This window comes from Cryptosporidium hominis, assembly GCF_000006425.1.
Source record: "Cryptosporidium hominis TU502 chromosome 8 CHRO018135, whole genome shotgun sequence".
Classification (NCBI taxonomy): domain Eukaryota; phylum Apicomplexa; class Conoidasida; order Eucoccidiorida; family Cryptosporidiidae; genus Cryptosporidium; species Cryptosporidium hominis.
This window is the reverse complement of record NW_667439.1, coordinates 1-17,921: the sequence shown is the minus strand read 5'-3', so window position 1 is coordinate 17,921 and position 17,921 is coordinate 1. Positions and strand designations below refer to the sequence as shown.

The following is a 17,921-nucleotide window of genomic DNA, read 5'->3' as shown; positions in this document are numbered from 1 at the left end:
TAAGTGTAGACAACTCCACAGCATAAGTCTCATGGACTGAGTCTCTCTGAAGATAATCTCTAAAGTGATTTTTTTTTTTTTTTTAACAATATGTTAAATCACTTTTTTGCTTATTTGAATAAATAGTGCTATTTACTGATGAAAATATCACAATTCTGGCTCAATTCATCTTAAATACTGATTAATCAAACTATATTTGGCCATTTGCTGCTTGGGAGTGGCATCTCACCTATCACATTTTCCCACGGTGCCAATATGCTATTCTCCTTTACTTGTATAACTACCAAGACTTCAAAGAATTTCAAAGTCATGGTAAAACATTATATTTAGAATAGTAAATAGTGAAACGAAGGTTTATAGATATAGAGAGATGTTGAGAGATTCTGAGAAATATCAAAGAGATGATGAATGCATATTCTTTTAATAATACAACTAGCTCGTTTGAGTAGCGTTAACTCAATGACTAAAGTAGTCAAGGGTTTTGTCCAACCCAGCAGATTTGCCTTAAAAGTTTAATGATTGCCTTAAATTTTCATTTGATTAATTTAAGTTATCCTTGCATCAGTCAGCTTCCGTTTTATTCTGCAAATTTTAGTGTTTAGTTACCACAAAGAGGTTTACCGCCAAAATTTTCGAACTTTTTTTACACGTAAATTCGAGACCTAGAATTTGTGTTAAATGAGCATGCAAAATTAATTAAAGGCTTTTGTATGCCGAATTAAATTTTTGTTTTAGGAGATCTTGAATAATAAGAAGAATAGATAGGAGATATTTAGGGATTGAATTGGAGATGGCATGTAAATTTTAATATATTTTTGAGATTCAAGGTCGTAATTGAAAATGATTCCAGAAGCAAGATTAGAGAGAGTTATGCCTTCCACTGAAATCTTGGATGAAAATCCAACGGTTTCAACTGAGTGCTCTAATTCTGAGATTTCCCCAATTGCATCTTGCAACAGATATATTTCAGGAAAGGAAAATTTGGAGAGAGAAGGCGTACAAGACGATTGTGTCTATAAAGGGAATTTCTTAGATGTGCCTAATTTAGACTATGACGACAATTCCTCTCTTTATATGAAGAATGAACAAGAAAATATAGCGTCTTGTATTTCATTGGTTTCAATGCTTATGTTCTCAATCTTTCTTTGCTATGCTGACAGAATTATAATGCCATCTTGTATTAAAAGCATTAGTGAAGAGTTTCGATTTAGCAAATCTGATCAAGGTTTTATTCTTGGACTTTTTTATGGAGGTTACATTTGGACCCAAATTATTGGTGGATATATTTCAGATACGAGCAAATTAGGTGGAAAAGGTGTATTATTCTTCGGAGTAATGTTCTGGAGTCTTTGCATGATATTTACTTCGTTTCTTTCCTATCTAGGTATTGCTGGATTTATCATATGTAGAATTTTTCTTGGAGTTGGAGAAGGAGTTTCTTTCCCAGCATTAAATTCTATTGTTGGTCATCATATACCTTCCAAATATTCTTCAACAGTAATTTCCATTATCATTGCAAGTTCATTTATTGGAGGAGGATTTGCTGCATTTGTTACTCCTCCAATGATACTATCTTTGGGATGGAGAGGCCCATTTTATATATTTGGATTGATTGGAGTTATTTGGTCGATCGTTTGGCTTTTTTTGGATGTAAAAACTCTTAGTTGGACAAATAAACCGAGAATTTACGAGTTTTATGGCGTCCAGAAGAAAAATGATTTTGAAATTCAGCTACAAGATATCCAATTTAAGAATAAATTGTCATTCGAGATTACCCCCAAGTACAAAGCAAATACTGATCTTTTTAGCCAACTATCTATTGGAGCTGAGTATTTGAATAAGCAAGAACTTGGAAAAAAAGATTCTTCTATTGAATATGATATTGAGAATCTAAAAGGAAAAAAAAACAAATATCGACAAATTTTAAACTTTGCAAAAGTGATTTTATTAAATAGAAGTATATTTGCTATAATTGTTGCTCAGTACTGCCATGGATGGACCCAATTTGGTTTTGTTACTTGGATGCCAATATACTTCACAGATGTATGCAAAGTTAACTCAGCATATCTTGGGTATTATACAACTCCCCCATGGGTTTTACAAGCCTTTTTTGTCATATTCTTTGGCTTTTTAGCTGATAAACTTGTTTCCTCGTCAGTCAAGCCAATCTTTGTGAGAAAATTATTTCAATCTGTGAGTATGTTTGTTGGGGCAGGATGCCAGTTATCATTGGTTATTCTTAATCATATGGGATTAACTTCCGCTTCATATGCAATAATGGTAATTTCTTTAATGTTCATTTTCAATACTATGAGTGGAGGAGGAGTAACCGTGTACCAGTTTGATATTGCTCCAGAGTTTCCTGCTGTTGTTTACGCAATAGGAAATACATTTGGAACAATTGCAGGTCTGTTTTCTGTATCACTTACAGGACTTATCTTGAATAGATTCGAGGTGGATCTTCAGGTTATAGGGCATGAGCTAGATGAATCTATGTTAATTGAAAGATGGAAGTGGGTTTTGGCAATTTTTGCGATTCACAATATAATTGGAGGACTATTGTTTGTGTTATTTGCTGATGAAAGACAAATTTCATTAAACCAACAAAGTAATAAGAACGCTGATTTGGACCTCAGCATATCTAAAGATGAGCATATAAATGAAATATAAAGGAACTAAATATGTACTTTTATATGTAATTATTATAAATAATAAATGTTTAGAGCTTTATTAGAATATAAACAATAACTAATAATTCAGAACAAGGGAAAAATTCATTATATTAAATTTTTATATATTCTGTCTATTTTATTACCTCCTTTTCCTATTTGACAGTGTAATTTGGTTTTTAATATAGCAACCAAATTTATATATTCGATAAATTACCCAAGTGAAAAATGACGATACCAACAGTATCCAAATAACAAATACGACATTAGTGCCACATATACCGACAGGAATTTCCAAATCTTCTGAGATCTTAGAGAATTCTTTCTCTAATGGTATTTTTTCTTCGTTTTGTGAGGTTAAAGCTAGGCTAAAATCTTCTTCAGTTGCGACAGAAGGATAACAGTCATATAAAGGGGGTATAAAGTAATTTAAGAACTTGAGTTTCCAAGGTTTAGAGCACTGGCAAAAGCTCCAATAGTAGAAGTAACACGAAAATTTTCCGTTTTTGTGCTTTGAACAGGAGTACATCATTACATTGCAGCCTTTATTTACCATTTGTTCATTTTCCCTACATAAAGGTAAATTTTCATAATTCTTTTTATTTGATATTATTTGAGAATACTCAGGTCCAAACATTCCTTCTAATACAAACTTGAGGGATTTTGTATATGCTTCAAATAGTGCGAGATTTTCACCCTGGGAGTTTTCAATTGGTTGGTTAATTCCGGGGCTTAAACTCTCTTCTTTTTGCTTGTTACCATCATATTTATTTTCAATTACCTTTTTTGTTGCATCCAGAGATGAAAAAAAGATTGAAATAACCAAAATAAGAATGAATGAATTGATTTTTAAATATCTTCTAATACTTATTGGCATTTATTTATCTTGCTTAGATCAAATCCACATAAAAATTAAATAGAAGAAACATATATAGGCTCTAAAATTTATTTCTTTTCAAACTAGACTGATACATTATTTGGGTTAATCAGAGGTTTATTTAAATTTTCTATTCATACTCTGAATCTCTATTTTTCTTTCTGTTGTGTTTATTTCATTGATTTAATTTTAATGTGGGAATTGGCGCCAAAAGTGTAATAATATAGCAGAGTTACATGCTTTTAATGGTGAGACTAAAAGGGGGGGGGGGTGCAATGAAATGAGAGAATGAATAGAAAGATTTCAAACAAACATTGGGTAGCCTTTGAATCTTACTTGACTAATGACGCTATTTAAATGTGACTATATATTATATAAATATTCGTTCAGATGTTAATATAAGAATCGTGTAAGTCAGCTGCCTTGGAATTAATCGAATTCAAGACGGATAGATATTTCTTTAGAGTTTTGAGACTTCTGTGGAAACATTGTTGTTGTTCTTTTTGGACATTTCTGTATAATAGAAGTGAAGTAAGCAAGGAAGCAGTAAGGAAAAGCCACACACTTGTTTGATTTTCCGGAGTTAAGTCAAAAGAAACAGCAGTACCGTTTTGTTGGATGGTTTCACTATTAGAGAAGATTTTGAATCCAGAATAGTTACAAACCTGGAAAATAGCCATAATTAGCATTAGTAAAATGATGAATAGTGAAGATTTTTTATACAAATTTTTTTGTCGGTATAAATTTTCTTTATTTTTCTCAAGTTGTGTTTGTTTATATATAAGGTACTTATTATGCTCAAGTAAAGTTTTACAATCATTTAGTAGTGTAGCAATGTCGTCCTGGACTTTCCTATCCACAACCTTTTCGATTTGGTCAACAACTTCCAAGATTCTGTTTAGAGTGGGGAGGCCATTACCTACTTGAGATAATTTGTCTGATGCATGTGATTTACCAGATTTAGTTCGAACATTAGTTATATTCTGATTTTCTGAATTTGAAAACGACTCTCCTAAAGATTGAAGGGTGTTTAAAGTCAAATAGGTTCCGTCCTTTGCACCTGCAATATATATGGGGATTAAATCAAAACCATGCTTGATTGCAATGCTGGAGCTAAGATTCTGGGTGACTTGGCATATTACTTTAATTCTGTCTTCCTCCGTAGGGATTTCATCAATCTTTGTTAATAGAAAACTTGTTTTGCGAGGAGCATTTTGTGCAATATATTTCGCAAAACTTAAAAGCCTTTTACTCAGAGCTTGTCCTGAAGGGTCAATACATATCAAAACCAAGTCACACAAAGACATTGCAATATCTCTAATTACATTATCAATATCAAAAGAATATATTGAATCGCCATCTAATAATCCTGGAGTGTCAATAAAATTAATACTTTGCAACCTTCCTTGATTAGAAGGGAAAGTTTTAACAGACAAACTTGGAAGTAGAGTTGGGTTCCTCTCCACAACTTCTCTGAGCTCTGGTAAAATCATTAAAGCTGTTTCACCGCCAATTTCATTAACTTGTTTACCTGAAACTACAAATGATATTCCACAAGTTTCTATAGCCATTCCTGTCTTTTGTATATTTTCTTGTAACAGCCAATTAATTAACGTGCTTTTTCCCGCAGAAACATTTCCAATTATCATTACAGTAGCCTTCCTTCCCAATTTGGAGACCTTTAAGTTTAATGCTCTGCTTATTGAATATAGGCCTAACCCATCATCATTATTCTCAAGCTCTTCTTCATATCCTTCCATTTCATCTTCATATTGATTTATAAATCTATCAAAATTGTGGCTTTTACATCCTTTTCTTCCCATACTATGCACTCCCCCAACTTTATATCCATTGTACAAACCATAAATCTAAAAAAAAAAAAGCAAATGTAAATTAATTTTAAAGTTCATAATATCTCATTAACCTGGATATAACGTCTCTCCAAAGCTAATAATGGTAATATTAACAACAATATTTTCAAACATACCTCATCCAGTATAGATGCATTCAAATTATTACGCTGCTCATTAGCCTCTAACGCCAGCAAAGATGGTTTTACTTTATCTTGCATATCTTCTGATACAAATTAAATGTACTATATTTACTTCTTTTATTCTTTAGATGATATTGCATGAAATATATTGATTTACCTTTTATTATTTAAGTATTTCTTTTTTTACCTACCCCACATGCTTTGCTTTATCTACATCTCCATTAAATTATATATTTGAACAGTTCCCGCCTTTTGTGTGCAAATAATACAAAATTTTAAACTGAAGGCGAATTAGAATTAATGAAAATAGTAGAAGAAATAATATTTCAAAATGAAGCATGATAATTTATATATCTGGTAGACTACTTTTTGTTATTTTTGAATGTTTGTGTTTTTAATAATTAGTAATTTATTTGTTTTAGTCATTTAGTTGTAACCAACTATAATAAATAAAAGGTTTTGGCGGTAAAGTATCGAATATATTAAATATTGACCTGGGAAAAAAATTAAGTAAAATTTGCTTTAAGTTGTTATCCAACTTAAATAATATTTTAACTTAGGCGAATTAACTAGCTATATGATTTAATAAAATGACATCAAATAACGAGCGTTTTCTATATTCTAGTGAATTCAAGGGAGTGATTTTTGCAGGTGGCTCTGGTAGAATGTTGGGACCACTGGCAAAGAATATTTCAAAGGCAATGATCCCAGTATGTAATAAGCCAATGATATGGTACCCTTTATCTAATTTGATACAACATAGGATCAGAGATATATGTATATTTTGCGAGGAAGAGTTTGAGAATTCCATAAGAAAATATATTTCAGAGACGTTTTCAAATGATACCATAATTAAAAGGTTTGAATTTGAAGAAACATATCAACAAAATATTAAAATTATTGGATTAAAGGAAGATGAGTCTTTATTAGAATCAAATGGTACTTGGAGTATTCTATCAGAATATGGAAAAGAATTTTTACGAGATTCTGACTTCTTTGTTTTAACTTGTGATGTTATTGGACCATTAGATTTATTAGGCTTAGCAAATAAGCACCGTCTTACACAAGCTGTATGTACTATCTTATTAACAGAAAGTCCTGATTTATCCAAAATTAAAAGTTCTGGAAAACAAACCTCTAATTCAAATAATCAAGCTCAAGCAAATCCAATTGGAGGAATTTCAGTTGATTTGCAAAAAGATAAAAATAGAAGTATTTTTGTTATAGATGAAAAAGACGAAGTAATTCTATCTATAAAAGATTTTTATTCTGCTAAGCAAGAAAATGAAGTTTTCGAATTAAGCAAGCTTCAATTGTTTTGGCATCCCAATGTATCATTACGTACGGATTTGGTAGACTTGCATGTATATCTATTCAAATCCTCCATTTTTAAGATCCTTGAAATTGCATCCGGGTCACAAAAAATATCCACAATTGAATACCCAGAAGATGGAATTGAGTCAATCAGACTAGAACTTTTACCATTCCTTGCGAAAAATCAACATGTACCAGGTTCTGAGCTTTGGGGCAGGTCCAAGTTTGATTGTTATCACTTTCTAGACGACGAAATAACTACATCAAACGATTCATCTGTTAAATTCACTAAAATTGACCTTCCTCCGAAAATAGAAGGTACATCAGTATCATATTTCCTCCAAAAGCTCCCTCAAAATTCTTCTAGGGTAAACACTATCATGGCTTTACATGATTGCAATTTGGCGGCAACGTCTCCCGCATACTTCCCTGCATGGTTAGCTGAAGAACATGATATAGGGACAAATGTGGGGAAAGAGGTAATCATCGGTCAAAATTGTAACCTTGGAAAAAGTGTGCAGTTAAGAAGATGTGTTATTGGGTCAAATGTTGAAATAGGAGATGGCTCTAAGATTGTAAACTGCGTTATTTTAGACAATGCAAAAATAGGATCCAAGTGTACAATTCAGAACTCAGTAATTGGCCAATATTCTGAGATTGGCGATTCATGCAAAATTTCCTATTCTGTAATAGAACATTATTTTAAAGTGGAGGCCAACTCAAAATCGCAGGGAGAGATAATGGAAAAGAGAGATGAACTCTTCGAGATCAGTATTTGATTATTTAATTTCACATCGGTTTTTTTTATATAGCAGGTTTGCTCCCTAAATATTCTATTTCCATTATTCTAGTTCTCTGATTGCTACATTTAAAACAATAATTATTTCTAAGCTAGTAAAATTCATAAAAGTTTTAATATGTTTATATTTAGAAAGATATTATCTATTTAACCTAACTAAATAAGAAATAAATAACAAAAATAGATCAAGGATCAGTAAATCAAATAACTATAAATTTAACAGGAAGCAACCGTTATATTTAGTAATTCCCTAAGATTCTGAATTGAATTTAATGTTGCTTCTTTGAATAAATTAGAATCAGAGCAAGACTCTGCTGAGTTCAAGACGGCTTCAAGACTTGACTTTATATTGGAAGCAACATTAATCAACTGAAGCCTCTTTTTGTTTTGACAGCTTTGAGGGGCTACGTAGATTTGTTCGACCAAAGTTAGTTCTTCAGCCTTTTCCCTCGATCTCTTGACAGTTTCTGAAGGGAGGCCAGAAAGTTCTGCAACATCAACTCCTAAAGACTTGTCCGTGAATCCTTTTTCAACTTTGTATAAGAACTTTAGAACTCCACTTCCTTGTTTAGAAAGAGATGGTACTTTAGATGTAGATGCTGTTACTCTTAAATTAGTTACATTTGGGGTACTAGATGCAAGCGAACTGAGCTCATGAAAATGAGTAGCAAAAAGAGTATAACATTTTTTCTCACTAACAAGATAACTTGCAATGGACCATGCGAGGCCAAATCCATCAAAGGTCGATGTACCACGCCCTAGTTCATCAACTATAACCAAAGTTCGCTCCGTTGCACTCCTTAGAATTGCAGACGCCTCAATCATTTCAGCAAAGAAGGTAGAAATTCCAAGTATTTGCGCATCAGAAGCGCCAACTCTACACATTAATTGATCCATTATAGGTATCTGTGCTTCTTGAGCAGGAACAAAGCATCCTATTTGGGCCAGTAAGGAACAAATAGCAATTTGGCGAATATAGGTTGATTTTCCACCCATATTTGGGCCTGTTATTATACTCAATAAATTCCCATGACGGTGAAGTTCAACATCATTCGCAACAAACTGGCCAGTAGTAGAAACTGTTCCTTGGGCTTCAATTAATGGGTGACGAAGTTCCTTGCAGTAAAATCGGCAATTACAATTAGTGGATCCATCCTCCGAGATTTTCATTTCAGTTGCCAAATTGCATTCCCCATTGACCATTTTAGGCCTTACAAATGGAATCTGGGCGCATAAAGACGTCATTGAAAAGCTTAAAAGCACGTCAATTGACCCCAAAATACCTGCAAGCCGAGAAACCAAAGACCAATAAGTAGAAGCTACAGATAAAGCCTTTACAAGTACTTGCTCTTGCTCATTATTATATTCTTTTATAACTCTTTCTTCACGATCTGAAAGGTCCATTAGCTCGTTTGTCCTAAAAATATAATCATTCTTGTTTATTCTAACCTGTTTAAATCGCTTCTTATCTTGAAAATATTCTATGTCCCTCCTAGTGACTCTAAAACAAAGACTTGTATCAGCTCCTTCTCCTCTTATAACTCTAACAGCCTCTCTAGACCCTTCATTATATCCACGTTCTCTGCAGAGATATGCATCCAAATCCTTCCTGTGGGCCTCGATTTTACATTGTATCCTATTCTTTTCTTCTGAAAGCTTTTCAAGTTCTGGGGTAAAGTACGGAATAATTAAGTAGTTACCTTTGTCCGCTTCTTCAAGATCAATGGTCTTTTCAACTAATCGGATATAGTCTTTAAATCTGTTCAATGTTGACTCCAATGGTACAAGAATTAGGTCATATACTGACTGAACAAAACTTGGAGAAGAATCTGAGTTCTTATTTTCCTCCAATGCATCTTTTATATCAGAAAAAATATTTCCTGATTGCATTACACTATCATACAACTTGACCATATCCTCTAAACCGAACTTTGCTTCTCTCTCAGATTTTGAGCTTTCAGAAGCCATTAAAGAAGCAAATGTCCTAAATCGGACAGCTATTTGATCTAAATCGCAAACTTTACGCATATGAATACCATACAGTTTCTGACGTAAGAAGTCATTCTTACAAAAGAATTCTACAACATCTTGACGTGAAATGATCTGTTTCTCATCAATAAGAGGTTGTCTTAGCCATTGTTCAAGTCTTCTAGCACCAACCTTAGTTCTAGTTTTGTTCAGTAACCCAAATAAATTTGTTGATGCCTTACTACTTTCTCCCTTGCTTGGAAAGATCCTTAATGATTGAACACAGGCAGAGTCCATTCTCATGAAAGTTTTAGTTACAAGGAACTTAATTTCACACTGAGAGTTATTCTCTTTAGACTGGACTAACTGAAAATGTCTTATTAAGTTAAGCAATGACTGTCTAATCAATTCACTTTCTAACTCCTTCCCATAATTGCTGCATGGCCTCCTTAATAAAGGAGAAATTATGACTTCAAAATCTTCAACAGTAGATGATTTTGGGAACTCAATTTCTTCGCATGTCCAATTATTGTTCATATCTAGTACATTACGTAAACGCTTTAAGCTTAAACAATCTTTCTGAACTGAGTAAACTACATTACTTGGCTGAGTCCTTACAAGTAAAGACTCTAATTCAGAAAGCTGTTCATTATCTTCTATATTTGCTACTGAAATTAATCCACTGTTTACATCAAAAAGAGAAATCCCAAGTTTTGGTTCAGTAATTGTCTGTTTTGCAACAATCGAGCAGAAAGTTCGAGTTTTAAAATTTATATCAATTGTATTGTTCATCCTTTATTATTAATTATTAACTTTTTACTTCAAGAAATTCCTCATTTATTATTTTACTTTTCTTTTAATTTCCAATTTACATTTCCCCACAGTTATGAGGAGCCAAATGTAAAATATGCTATTATTAAAATATTAAAATTATATGGAAAAAATTACTTAAGTTTTATTTAAATGAAGAAAAATAATAATTATAATTTTCTGTTTCAATGTTTATTTATCTTTGTTTTTAAAATTATTTTTCTTAAATTCAAAGTGTTATTAATTTCCAATTTATTTTAACGTTTATTTCTTGATAGTTTTTAAGTCTATTACATGCGAATAATAAACATAATTGTACACGTGATTTTCATGCAAAATGTTAAAATAAGAGGAAATTATTAATTAATTCAAGAAAAGTCAGTATAAAATGTCGAACAGATAAAAAATAGCTGAATGAAATAAATAAGGTATAGTTAGGAATTAGATTTTGATAGACAAATTTACTATATTTGGATATATTATTGTATTTCAATATTAGGCTTCCACCATATTACATTAATACAAGCTAAAAGTAATTAGCATTCATATATATTTAAGGTGGTGAATGAACATACCTGAAGCAAAAAAGGCCTTTTTAGGGTTGAATGCAATGCATTTCGGTTGTCCAACATGACCAGTGAGATTAACTATATGTTTTGCAGTAGTAGTTGACCAAATAGAGATAGTGGAATCTTGTAAACCATGAATTACGTACTGGGAATCACTTGAAAATACTGGCCTAGTTTCAGATTTTATTATATGGTCTAAATATAGAATAATAAATAATAGTAATATAATGAAATAGTTAAATGAGGCCATTCTCCTCAATTAAATTAAGAACTTACTTGGAGATTTATTTACAGTTTTATATTCTTGGAAGAGCTCTCCTCTGAATGAACTAATGGTGAAGATTTTTCCTAAATTGGTTTTAACTAATATAAGTCTGCCATCGGGACTGAATGTAATATGATCTATGTAATTTTTCTTTCCAATATGACTTGAAAGGTTAAAGGTGTCAAAAGGAGAGTATGTTTTAGAATCATACATAGTGATAATATGATCATCAGTTGCAACAGCAAAAGTTCGTCCTTCAGGATCAAAAGCTGAGATTGGAGTTTTATTTTTTGTGGATTGAACTGCCAATGGGGTCTCGAGCTTAAAATTATATATAGATACTTTTGAATCATTTGTTGAAACAATGAATAAGTCTTTGTTGGGATGCACAGAAATCCCATTATATGGCACGACACTAAAAAAAAGTTGAATAAAATGAATTAGAAATAATGATTTCAAAATATAAAGAAATATCTTAAATAAATTAACTTACCCAGATGAAAGTTTAGTAGCCCTAATATATCTATTTTCTTGAATATCCCATAGTCTGATAGTAGCATCACCATCTGTTTTGTTTGAAGCTACAAGGCATTGCTTGTTACTATGAGCGAATTTTATTGCATCCATACTATTCTTCCTAGAGTGGTGAATCCTGAAGATATCCCCAGAAGAAATGGTGTATACTCTTAATGTGTCGCTTTCACAAATGAGTAATGAGTCGCCATCTTCACTCCAATCCATATTTGAAATAGGCGTGATAGCATCTTTAAATACACGGCATGCTTTAAATTTGGTAATCAAATCATCATTCAAAACAGTTCTAGATTGTTCCAACATAATGATGAACAACTGTTATAGTCTGAATAGTTTAAATTTAACTATTAGAAATAAAACATTCAATGTAGAAAATGTACAGCTTTTTGACATTAGTGTATTTGGCGCCAAAATGTTTATTTGGGAAATTTAAGGGAATAATAATTAGATTATGAAAGAGAACAGAGAATTGAAATAAAGGTTAAGAATTTTTATTAAAATATGACTTGAGAAAGTACATTAATTAATGCATTCTCTTGAAATGAATCTACTCGTCTGATATAGAATCATCTTCGCGATAATATAGTAGAGGGGCATGGTAAATATCTCTACGTATGATTTCTCCAATATCGATATTATCATCAGAGATATTTTCTGAAAAAAAGTCGAAAAATGATAAAACACTATTTTTGTATTCCTCATCATTCTCTTCAGTGTCAATAAATTTCTTTTCAATAATTGATCTTGGGGACTCTTTCTTCCAGTTAATTTTGGTTACTTCGTTTACAATTTCTTGGTTATCTTTAAAGATAATATGCTTGACTAAAATATTTGGTTCCATAAATTCAGATACTGCCTCATCAAATATTAATTTAATTTTATAGGACCCTTCATTATCTAGATTATCTTCTAACTCTATATCTTTTAAATATTCAAGAATATCAAAATCCTCAGGATGCATGTTATCTTGGAAAACGGGATGTCTGGAAATAGTGTCAGCCCAAAATTTGGGTATTTTTTCAATTATAGCTTTTCTTTCATCAAAAATGGGTTTTTTCTTCTCATCAAATTGTCTCTGAATAATCATTTGCTCCTTAGCACATTCACTGTCTAGCTCCATTAATCTGGTATCAACTAATAATTTTCATTATTGCTCTCAAATCAAAAGCTAGAAAACTTACCTTCTTCAAGCTTTGAAATTAATTCCTGTTTTTCATCTGAATTTGTCTTATCCCTAAAATATAATTCAAAAACAATAACAGAGTTAAAGTTAGCGTAAATATTGTTCAAAACTAAAAAATTCAGCCACACTTATTATTGCATTGCAATAATAGTGTACTGAAATAAATTTAAAATTACCCCATATTAGAAGTCTCAGCAGTTTCTAAATCTAACTTTTGCTTTTTCATTTTTATTATATTACAGCTCCTTTAGATTAAAATATGTTGCTTTATAATTGAATCTTGAGTAATTATTATAACCGCCTTAGGTTTTTTTAGTAACTTTCATATTATAGTCAAATTTTGATTAATTACCCGCCAGATTTTGCCGCCACTCTATATGGTTTTACACGACATGTACATGTCATTTTTGGCCTGAAGTGTGATTAAACAATAATTTTTACTAAAAACAAAAATATATAGAAATTGAGATAATTTTTTCAAAAGTAATACATGGAATCTTGTGGGAGTATCACAGAAGAGTGTATTTGAGAATAATACGTCTAAAGAAAGAATGGCTTCTCTCAATGATATTAGTAAAGGTTCACAGGGGAGCCAGTTAATAGATTTAAATGGCTCTGAGAAGAGAAATGACTATATGGACTACATGTCACATTTGCAAAATAGTGCTGCTCAATTGAGATATGAAAATAGTGTTTTAAAGAATGATAATGCAAACTTAGTATCAAAGTTGGACAGAGCTGTGAGTAAGAGTAGAAATGGAGTAGAAATACCAGAAAATGCAACAACAGCAGAAATTGCAGAGGCACTTGAAAAGTTGAATGATGAAAACTGCCGATTAAAGAGAGAAATGGAACGTTTGATACGATCAAATACTAGATATAGGGTTGCAATGCAAAATAAAGATCCTAGCTTAATTCCCTCTGAAGAACAAGATAAAAGTTTTTTTAACTCTGATGACTCTGGAGGAAGGTTATGCCAGTGTGAATATATACTTAATGAAATTCTAGAAGCAGTTTCTTATAAGTTAGAAACTTATGAAAAGCATATCTGGGAACATAGATTAGCTACTTTAACTAGTGAAAGAGATGAAATTGCTGTCCAGAATATTTCACTGGTAGATAGGCTAGCTGAAATTGAAGCAATTATTAAAGTAGATCATGTTCTTGCTGAAAGATTTAATGTTCCTCTAGAAGGTTGTGATGAAAAGAATCAAATATTAACTTTACACCGTAAGTTGGGCTTTGCATTGGATGTAAACCAGCAGCTCGAAAGAAGATTAGCTTTTGAAACGCAGCTTTCAAGATCTTGGCAAAGTAATATGCACACAATTGTTAGTGAGGTAAGTTTTTTCTAAAAAGTTTGTCATTTGCTGTTAACTATATTTTGACCAATTCCAAATTCCCCCCACCTCACATTGCAATTATTACATGCATTTGCAAATTATTTGCACATTTTATAGTTAAGGCAATATATGTATGAACTTGGATCTATTATAAAACAGTCAAATGGTTGTGAAATATTTAGAACTGTAAATTCTTCAGGTAAGTTATAAATATGTAAACCAAATCCTTATAAAATGAAAATTATTTAACTGAAATTCTTTTTTTTTCAGACCAAACTGGTAATAAAGGTTCTGGAAGTATTGTGGAAGCTCCTGGTTACAGAAAAGCTGATAGAGAAAGTTTAAAGTTATTAAGGCTGGCAAAACAAAGAATTGAGGCTGATACAAAGAGATTAGAAACATGTAATAAAAGAATTATAGAATTAGAAAATGAGGTTGCATCATTAAGGGTACGTAATCATTCATATATATATAGGGAAGGAGCAATAAACCATGATGCTGCAAGCAGAGGAATCATGAACGAAATTCTACCTCCACCAAAAATTTCAGCTCAGGATTTGACTGGAGGTTTAGTCAGATCATTTTCAAAAGCTCAAAATGGCAATAATCTATTTTCTGCTAATAAAGGAGTACTAAATGTTAAATTGGATAAAGTTGAGGAATCTGAAGATACTGGTAATAATACTCAGGTCAAACAGGAAGTACTTCAATCCGAGGTTAATAAAAATTCAAGTAGCATTTCTCAAGAAAAAAACAAAAGTTCTCATGAAATTCGTGATCTTGAGGAAGGAAATAGTACTCATAGAAGTCATCATAGTAGTCATCATAGTAGCCATCATAATACTCACCGTTCTCATACTCAAAGTCATTCTTCAACTCATAGAAGCCATCAATCTGGATCGTCCAATGATCATCATGGCCCTAAATCATCAAAATCTCATTCATCATCGTCACATTCTAAGAAAGATAGATAAATTATTAATATAATAATCGTCTATTGCTTGCAGTGGTTATTTCCTGATTATGGAAAATAATATGAAATAATAAATTTATTTCATATTAAATTTCTGGTTTTGCTCTATATATTACTAATTGTTATAACTTTATTATTAACATTAATTTTTTGTTTAAATTTTGTTTTTTTCAGGTTCAATCAGTAAAAAATAAAAATTCAGTTTTTGCTACAGGATCAGTTACTACATCGTGCTCAATATCATCCACAGAAAACGGTAAGTTGAAAAATACATTTAATATAAAAATTTATTATTATTAATCATATTAATTCATTATCAAATTTAATGTAGGTATAAGATACAGTATGTATAGAGAAAGGATTGAGAAGTTATCAGGATGGTTAGAAGATCAAGTAGTTAGTGGTCATGTATTTGAAAAGATGAAGGAAATAAGAAATAGAAGAATCACAGATGCAATGATTTTAAGGCCAAATTTAGATGATAACCAAGAAAAGGGCAATAGTAATGAGAAAAAAAATATTAAAGGTTTAGGAGAAGGAGAAGAGTTGGGAGCAATGGAAATTTATTTGAATCAGGATGCAGAAAGGCGAGCAAGACAATTGATTCAGCGTTCGGGGGTAGTACCAGCTTCAATGGATGAATTGAAGAGACAAAATAGAAGGCTTAGTCAAATTACTAATGGAAATAATGGTAAACTAGATAAAAATGCTAAGAATGAAGTCATAGAAACATGGTTATCAAGTGGAATGATGCCAGGTGATAATCAGATTGATTTACCAAAAGAGTATAATGAGTGGAAAATGCAAAAAATGGTTGAAAATTTGGCTCCTGATTTGAGATTAAGAAAGAAATTATTGGAAAATTCTTTAAATAAGATAAAAGCTGTTCCAGTTAATGGAGAAGATTTACCAGAAAATATGGTAGATGATGAAAATGTACTGCAAAAGAACTTTGAAACTAGTGTGATGTTTGCTCCACCTTTGGCAATGCCTGAAATTAAAGTAAAATCTCCAAAAAGGATGATGCACAGCAGAGGTAGAAGTCCTGTAAAACATACATCTCCAAGGAAGATAGGAATAGATATGAAAGAAATAGCAAAGGTTGTAGTAAAACAAGTACAAGATACTTTGGAAGCGACTATTGAGAATAGTCAGATTGAGATTGAAGATAAAATAGATTCTTTAAATGAATATTTGAAACAATTGGAGGATAAAACTAATTTGATATTGGAAAAAAGCGAGCAAAATAGTCCAAAATTGGAAATTATTAAGAGTGAATCATTTAAAGAGAAGGTGGAAGTAGTACCAAAAAAGCAGAATTTATCACTATTATCGCCAGTTAAAAAGAAAATGGAGGCTCCAATTCCTCCAAAGAAGACAACAGTTGCTCCAAAATCAACAGAAGTAGAAAAAGAGGAACGTGAGCAATCGCATGAGAAAGTAAGTGTAAAATTTTCTCAGTATTTTTCAATGTTTAAGAAAAAAATGTTAAAAAGTTTTAATAGTATCAATGAATTGTATCATGAAATGAAACCTGATTCAAATGGAGATATATCAAAGCAAAACTTTACCAAATTTTTAATTAACAATAAGATCCCAGGAGGAAATATAGAACATGCAAAATTATTTGATGAATTAAAAAGTCAGAGTGGTTTAATTACAAGATTGTCATTATTTAAGAATATTCATCCATTATATGAGAGTTCTGATCCTTCTTTAGAGGATTTTGTTAAGTTATTAGATGAAATATATGAGGGTTGCGAGATTCCCGTATTGGTTTCAACATTTAAAGATACATTTTTGAATAAGAAAACTTTTGTCAAGTTTGGTCAGGATCAACTTTTGTTGAATGAATCAAGTATGGATTATATTTGGAAAAATTATTTGAGTTCTGGAGAAGTAGGTATTTTCAATACTTCAGATAAATTTATAGAAAAAATAATGAGTATTCGAAAGGAGTTAGGATTAGAAGATTTGGCTAATGAAGGTATTAATGCAGATATGGAAATTTCTAAAAAGGAGAAAGAAGAAGAAGAAGAAAGAGAGAGAGAGAGAATAAGAAAAGAAAAGGAGAAAGAAGAAGAGGAAGAAAAAGAAAGGGAAAGGGAGAGAGAAAGAATAAGAAAAGAAAAAGAGGAGGAAGAAGAAAGAGAAAGAATAAGAAAAGAAAAGGAAAAAGAGGAAGAGGAAGAAAAAGAAAGAATAAGAAAAGAAAAAGAGAAAGAGGAGGAGGAAAAAAAAGAAAGAGAGAGAGAAAGAATAAGAAAAGAAAAGGAAAAAGAGGAAGAGGAAGAAAAAGAAAGGGAAAGGGAGAGAGAAAGAATAAAAAAAGAAAAAGAGAGAGAAGAAGAAAAGGAGAAAATAAGGCAAGAAATGAAAAAGAAGACTCCATCAGTTACATCATTATCTTCTGTTTCCTCAGTAAAGTCAAAATCAGTTCAGTCTTCTGGTCCATCATCATCATCTTCCTCTTCTTCTTCTTCATCTGCTTCATCATCGGCTTCATCATCTTCTTCTTCAAAAAAGGCTCAAAAATGTTTCATCAATTCCTTCAAGGGAAATCTATCAGAATAGCAGTTAGTAGAAGTAGAAAGTGAAGTAGAAGTAGAAGGAATCATCACAGT

The 17,921-nt window shown here is 31.6% G+C and overlaps 11 protein-coding genes across 11 annotated transcripts; 5 read left to right on the top strand and 6 right to left on the bottom strand.

The window, feature by feature from the left end:
• Positions 1–840: 840 nt before the first annotated feature.
• Positions 841–2,670, top strand: Chro.80449 (hypothetical protein). The annotated part of the gene is made up of 1 exon (XM_662960.1): positions 841–2,670. One exon carries the CDS (start codon positions 841–843, stop codon positions 2,668–2,670), a length of 1,830 nt encoding a protein of 609 aa, XP_668052.1.
• A 141-nt stretch (positions 2,671–2,811) lies between these two features.
• Positions 2,812–3,546, bottom strand: Chro.80450 (hypothetical protein). The annotated part of the gene is made up of 1 exon (XM_662959.1): positions 2,812–3,546. The coding sequence occupies one exon, from the start codon at positions 3,544–3,546 to the stop codon at positions 2,812–2,814; it is 735 nt and encodes a 244-aa protein (XP_668051.1).
• Positions 3,547–3,932: 386 nt separating this feature from the next.
• On the bottom strand, positions 3,933–5,369 carry Chro.80451 (hypothetical protein). The annotated part of the gene is made up of 1 exon (XM_662958.1): positions 3,933–5,369. The coding sequence occupies one exon, from the start codon at positions 5,367–5,369 to the stop codon at positions 3,933–3,935; it is 1,437 nt and encodes a 478-aa protein (XP_668050.1).
• A 760-nt stretch (positions 5,370–6,129) lies between these two features.
• Positions 6,130–7,632, top strand: Chro.80452 (hypothetical protein). Its single annotated transcript, XM_662957.1, has 1 exon — positions 6,130–7,632. One exon carries the CDS (start codon positions 6,130–6,132, stop codon positions 7,630–7,632), a length of 1,503 nt encoding a protein of 500 aa, XP_668049.1.
• A 236-nt stretch (positions 7,633–7,868) lies between these two features.
• Positions 7,869–10,412, bottom strand: Chro.80453 (MutS 2-related). Its single annotated transcript, XM_662956.1, has 1 exon — positions 7,869–10,412. The coding sequence occupies one exon, from the start codon at positions 10,410–10,412 to the stop codon at positions 7,869–7,871; it is 2,544 nt and encodes an 847-aa protein (XP_668048.1).
• An 846-nt stretch (positions 10,413–11,258) lies between these two features.
• Positions 11,259–11,477, bottom strand: Chro.80454 (hypothetical protein). The annotated part of the gene is made up of 1 exon (XM_662955.1): positions 11,259–11,477. One exon carries the CDS (start codon positions 11,475–11,477, stop codon positions 11,259–11,261), a length of 219 nt encoding a protein of 72 aa, XP_668047.1.
• A 276-nt stretch (positions 11,478–11,753) lies between these two features.
• On the bottom strand, positions 11,754–12,101 carry Chro.80455 (RIKEN cDNA 9430077D24 gene). Its single annotated transcript, XM_662954.1, has 1 exon — positions 11,754–12,101. One exon carries the CDS (start codon positions 12,099–12,101, stop codon positions 11,754–11,756), a length of 348 nt encoding a protein of 115 aa, XP_668046.1.
• Positions 12,102–12,345: 244 nt separating this feature from the next.
• Positions 12,346–12,918, bottom strand: Chro.80456 (nucleosome assembly protein). Its single annotated transcript, XM_662953.1, has 1 exon — positions 12,346–12,918. One exon carries the CDS (start codon positions 12,916–12,918, stop codon positions 12,346–12,348), a length of 573 nt encoding a protein of 190 aa, XP_668045.1.
• Positions 12,919–13,532: 614 nt separating this feature from the next.
• Chro.80457 (hypothetical protein) lies at positions 13,533–14,336 on the top strand. The annotated part of the gene is made up of 1 exon (XM_662952.1): positions 13,533–14,336. The coding sequence occupies one exon, from the start codon at positions 13,533–13,535 to the stop codon at positions 14,334–14,336; it is 804 nt and encodes a 267-aa protein (XP_668044.1).
• A 503-nt stretch (positions 14,337–14,839) lies between these two features.
• Chro.80458 (hypothetical protein) lies at positions 14,840–15,298 on the top strand. Its single annotated transcript, XM_662951.1, has 1 exon — positions 14,840–15,298. One exon carries the CDS (start codon positions 14,840–14,842, stop codon positions 15,296–15,298), a length of 459 nt encoding a protein of 152 aa, XP_668043.1.
• Positions 15,299–15,642: 344 nt separating this feature from the next.
• On the top strand, positions 15,643–17,871 carry Chro.80459 (hypothetical protein). Its single annotated transcript, XM_662950.1, has 1 exon — positions 15,643–17,871. The coding sequence occupies one exon, from the start codon at positions 15,643–15,645 to the stop codon at positions 17,869–17,871; it is 2,229 nt and encodes a 742-aa protein (XP_668042.1).
• Positions 17,872–17,921: the final 50 nt, after the last annotated feature.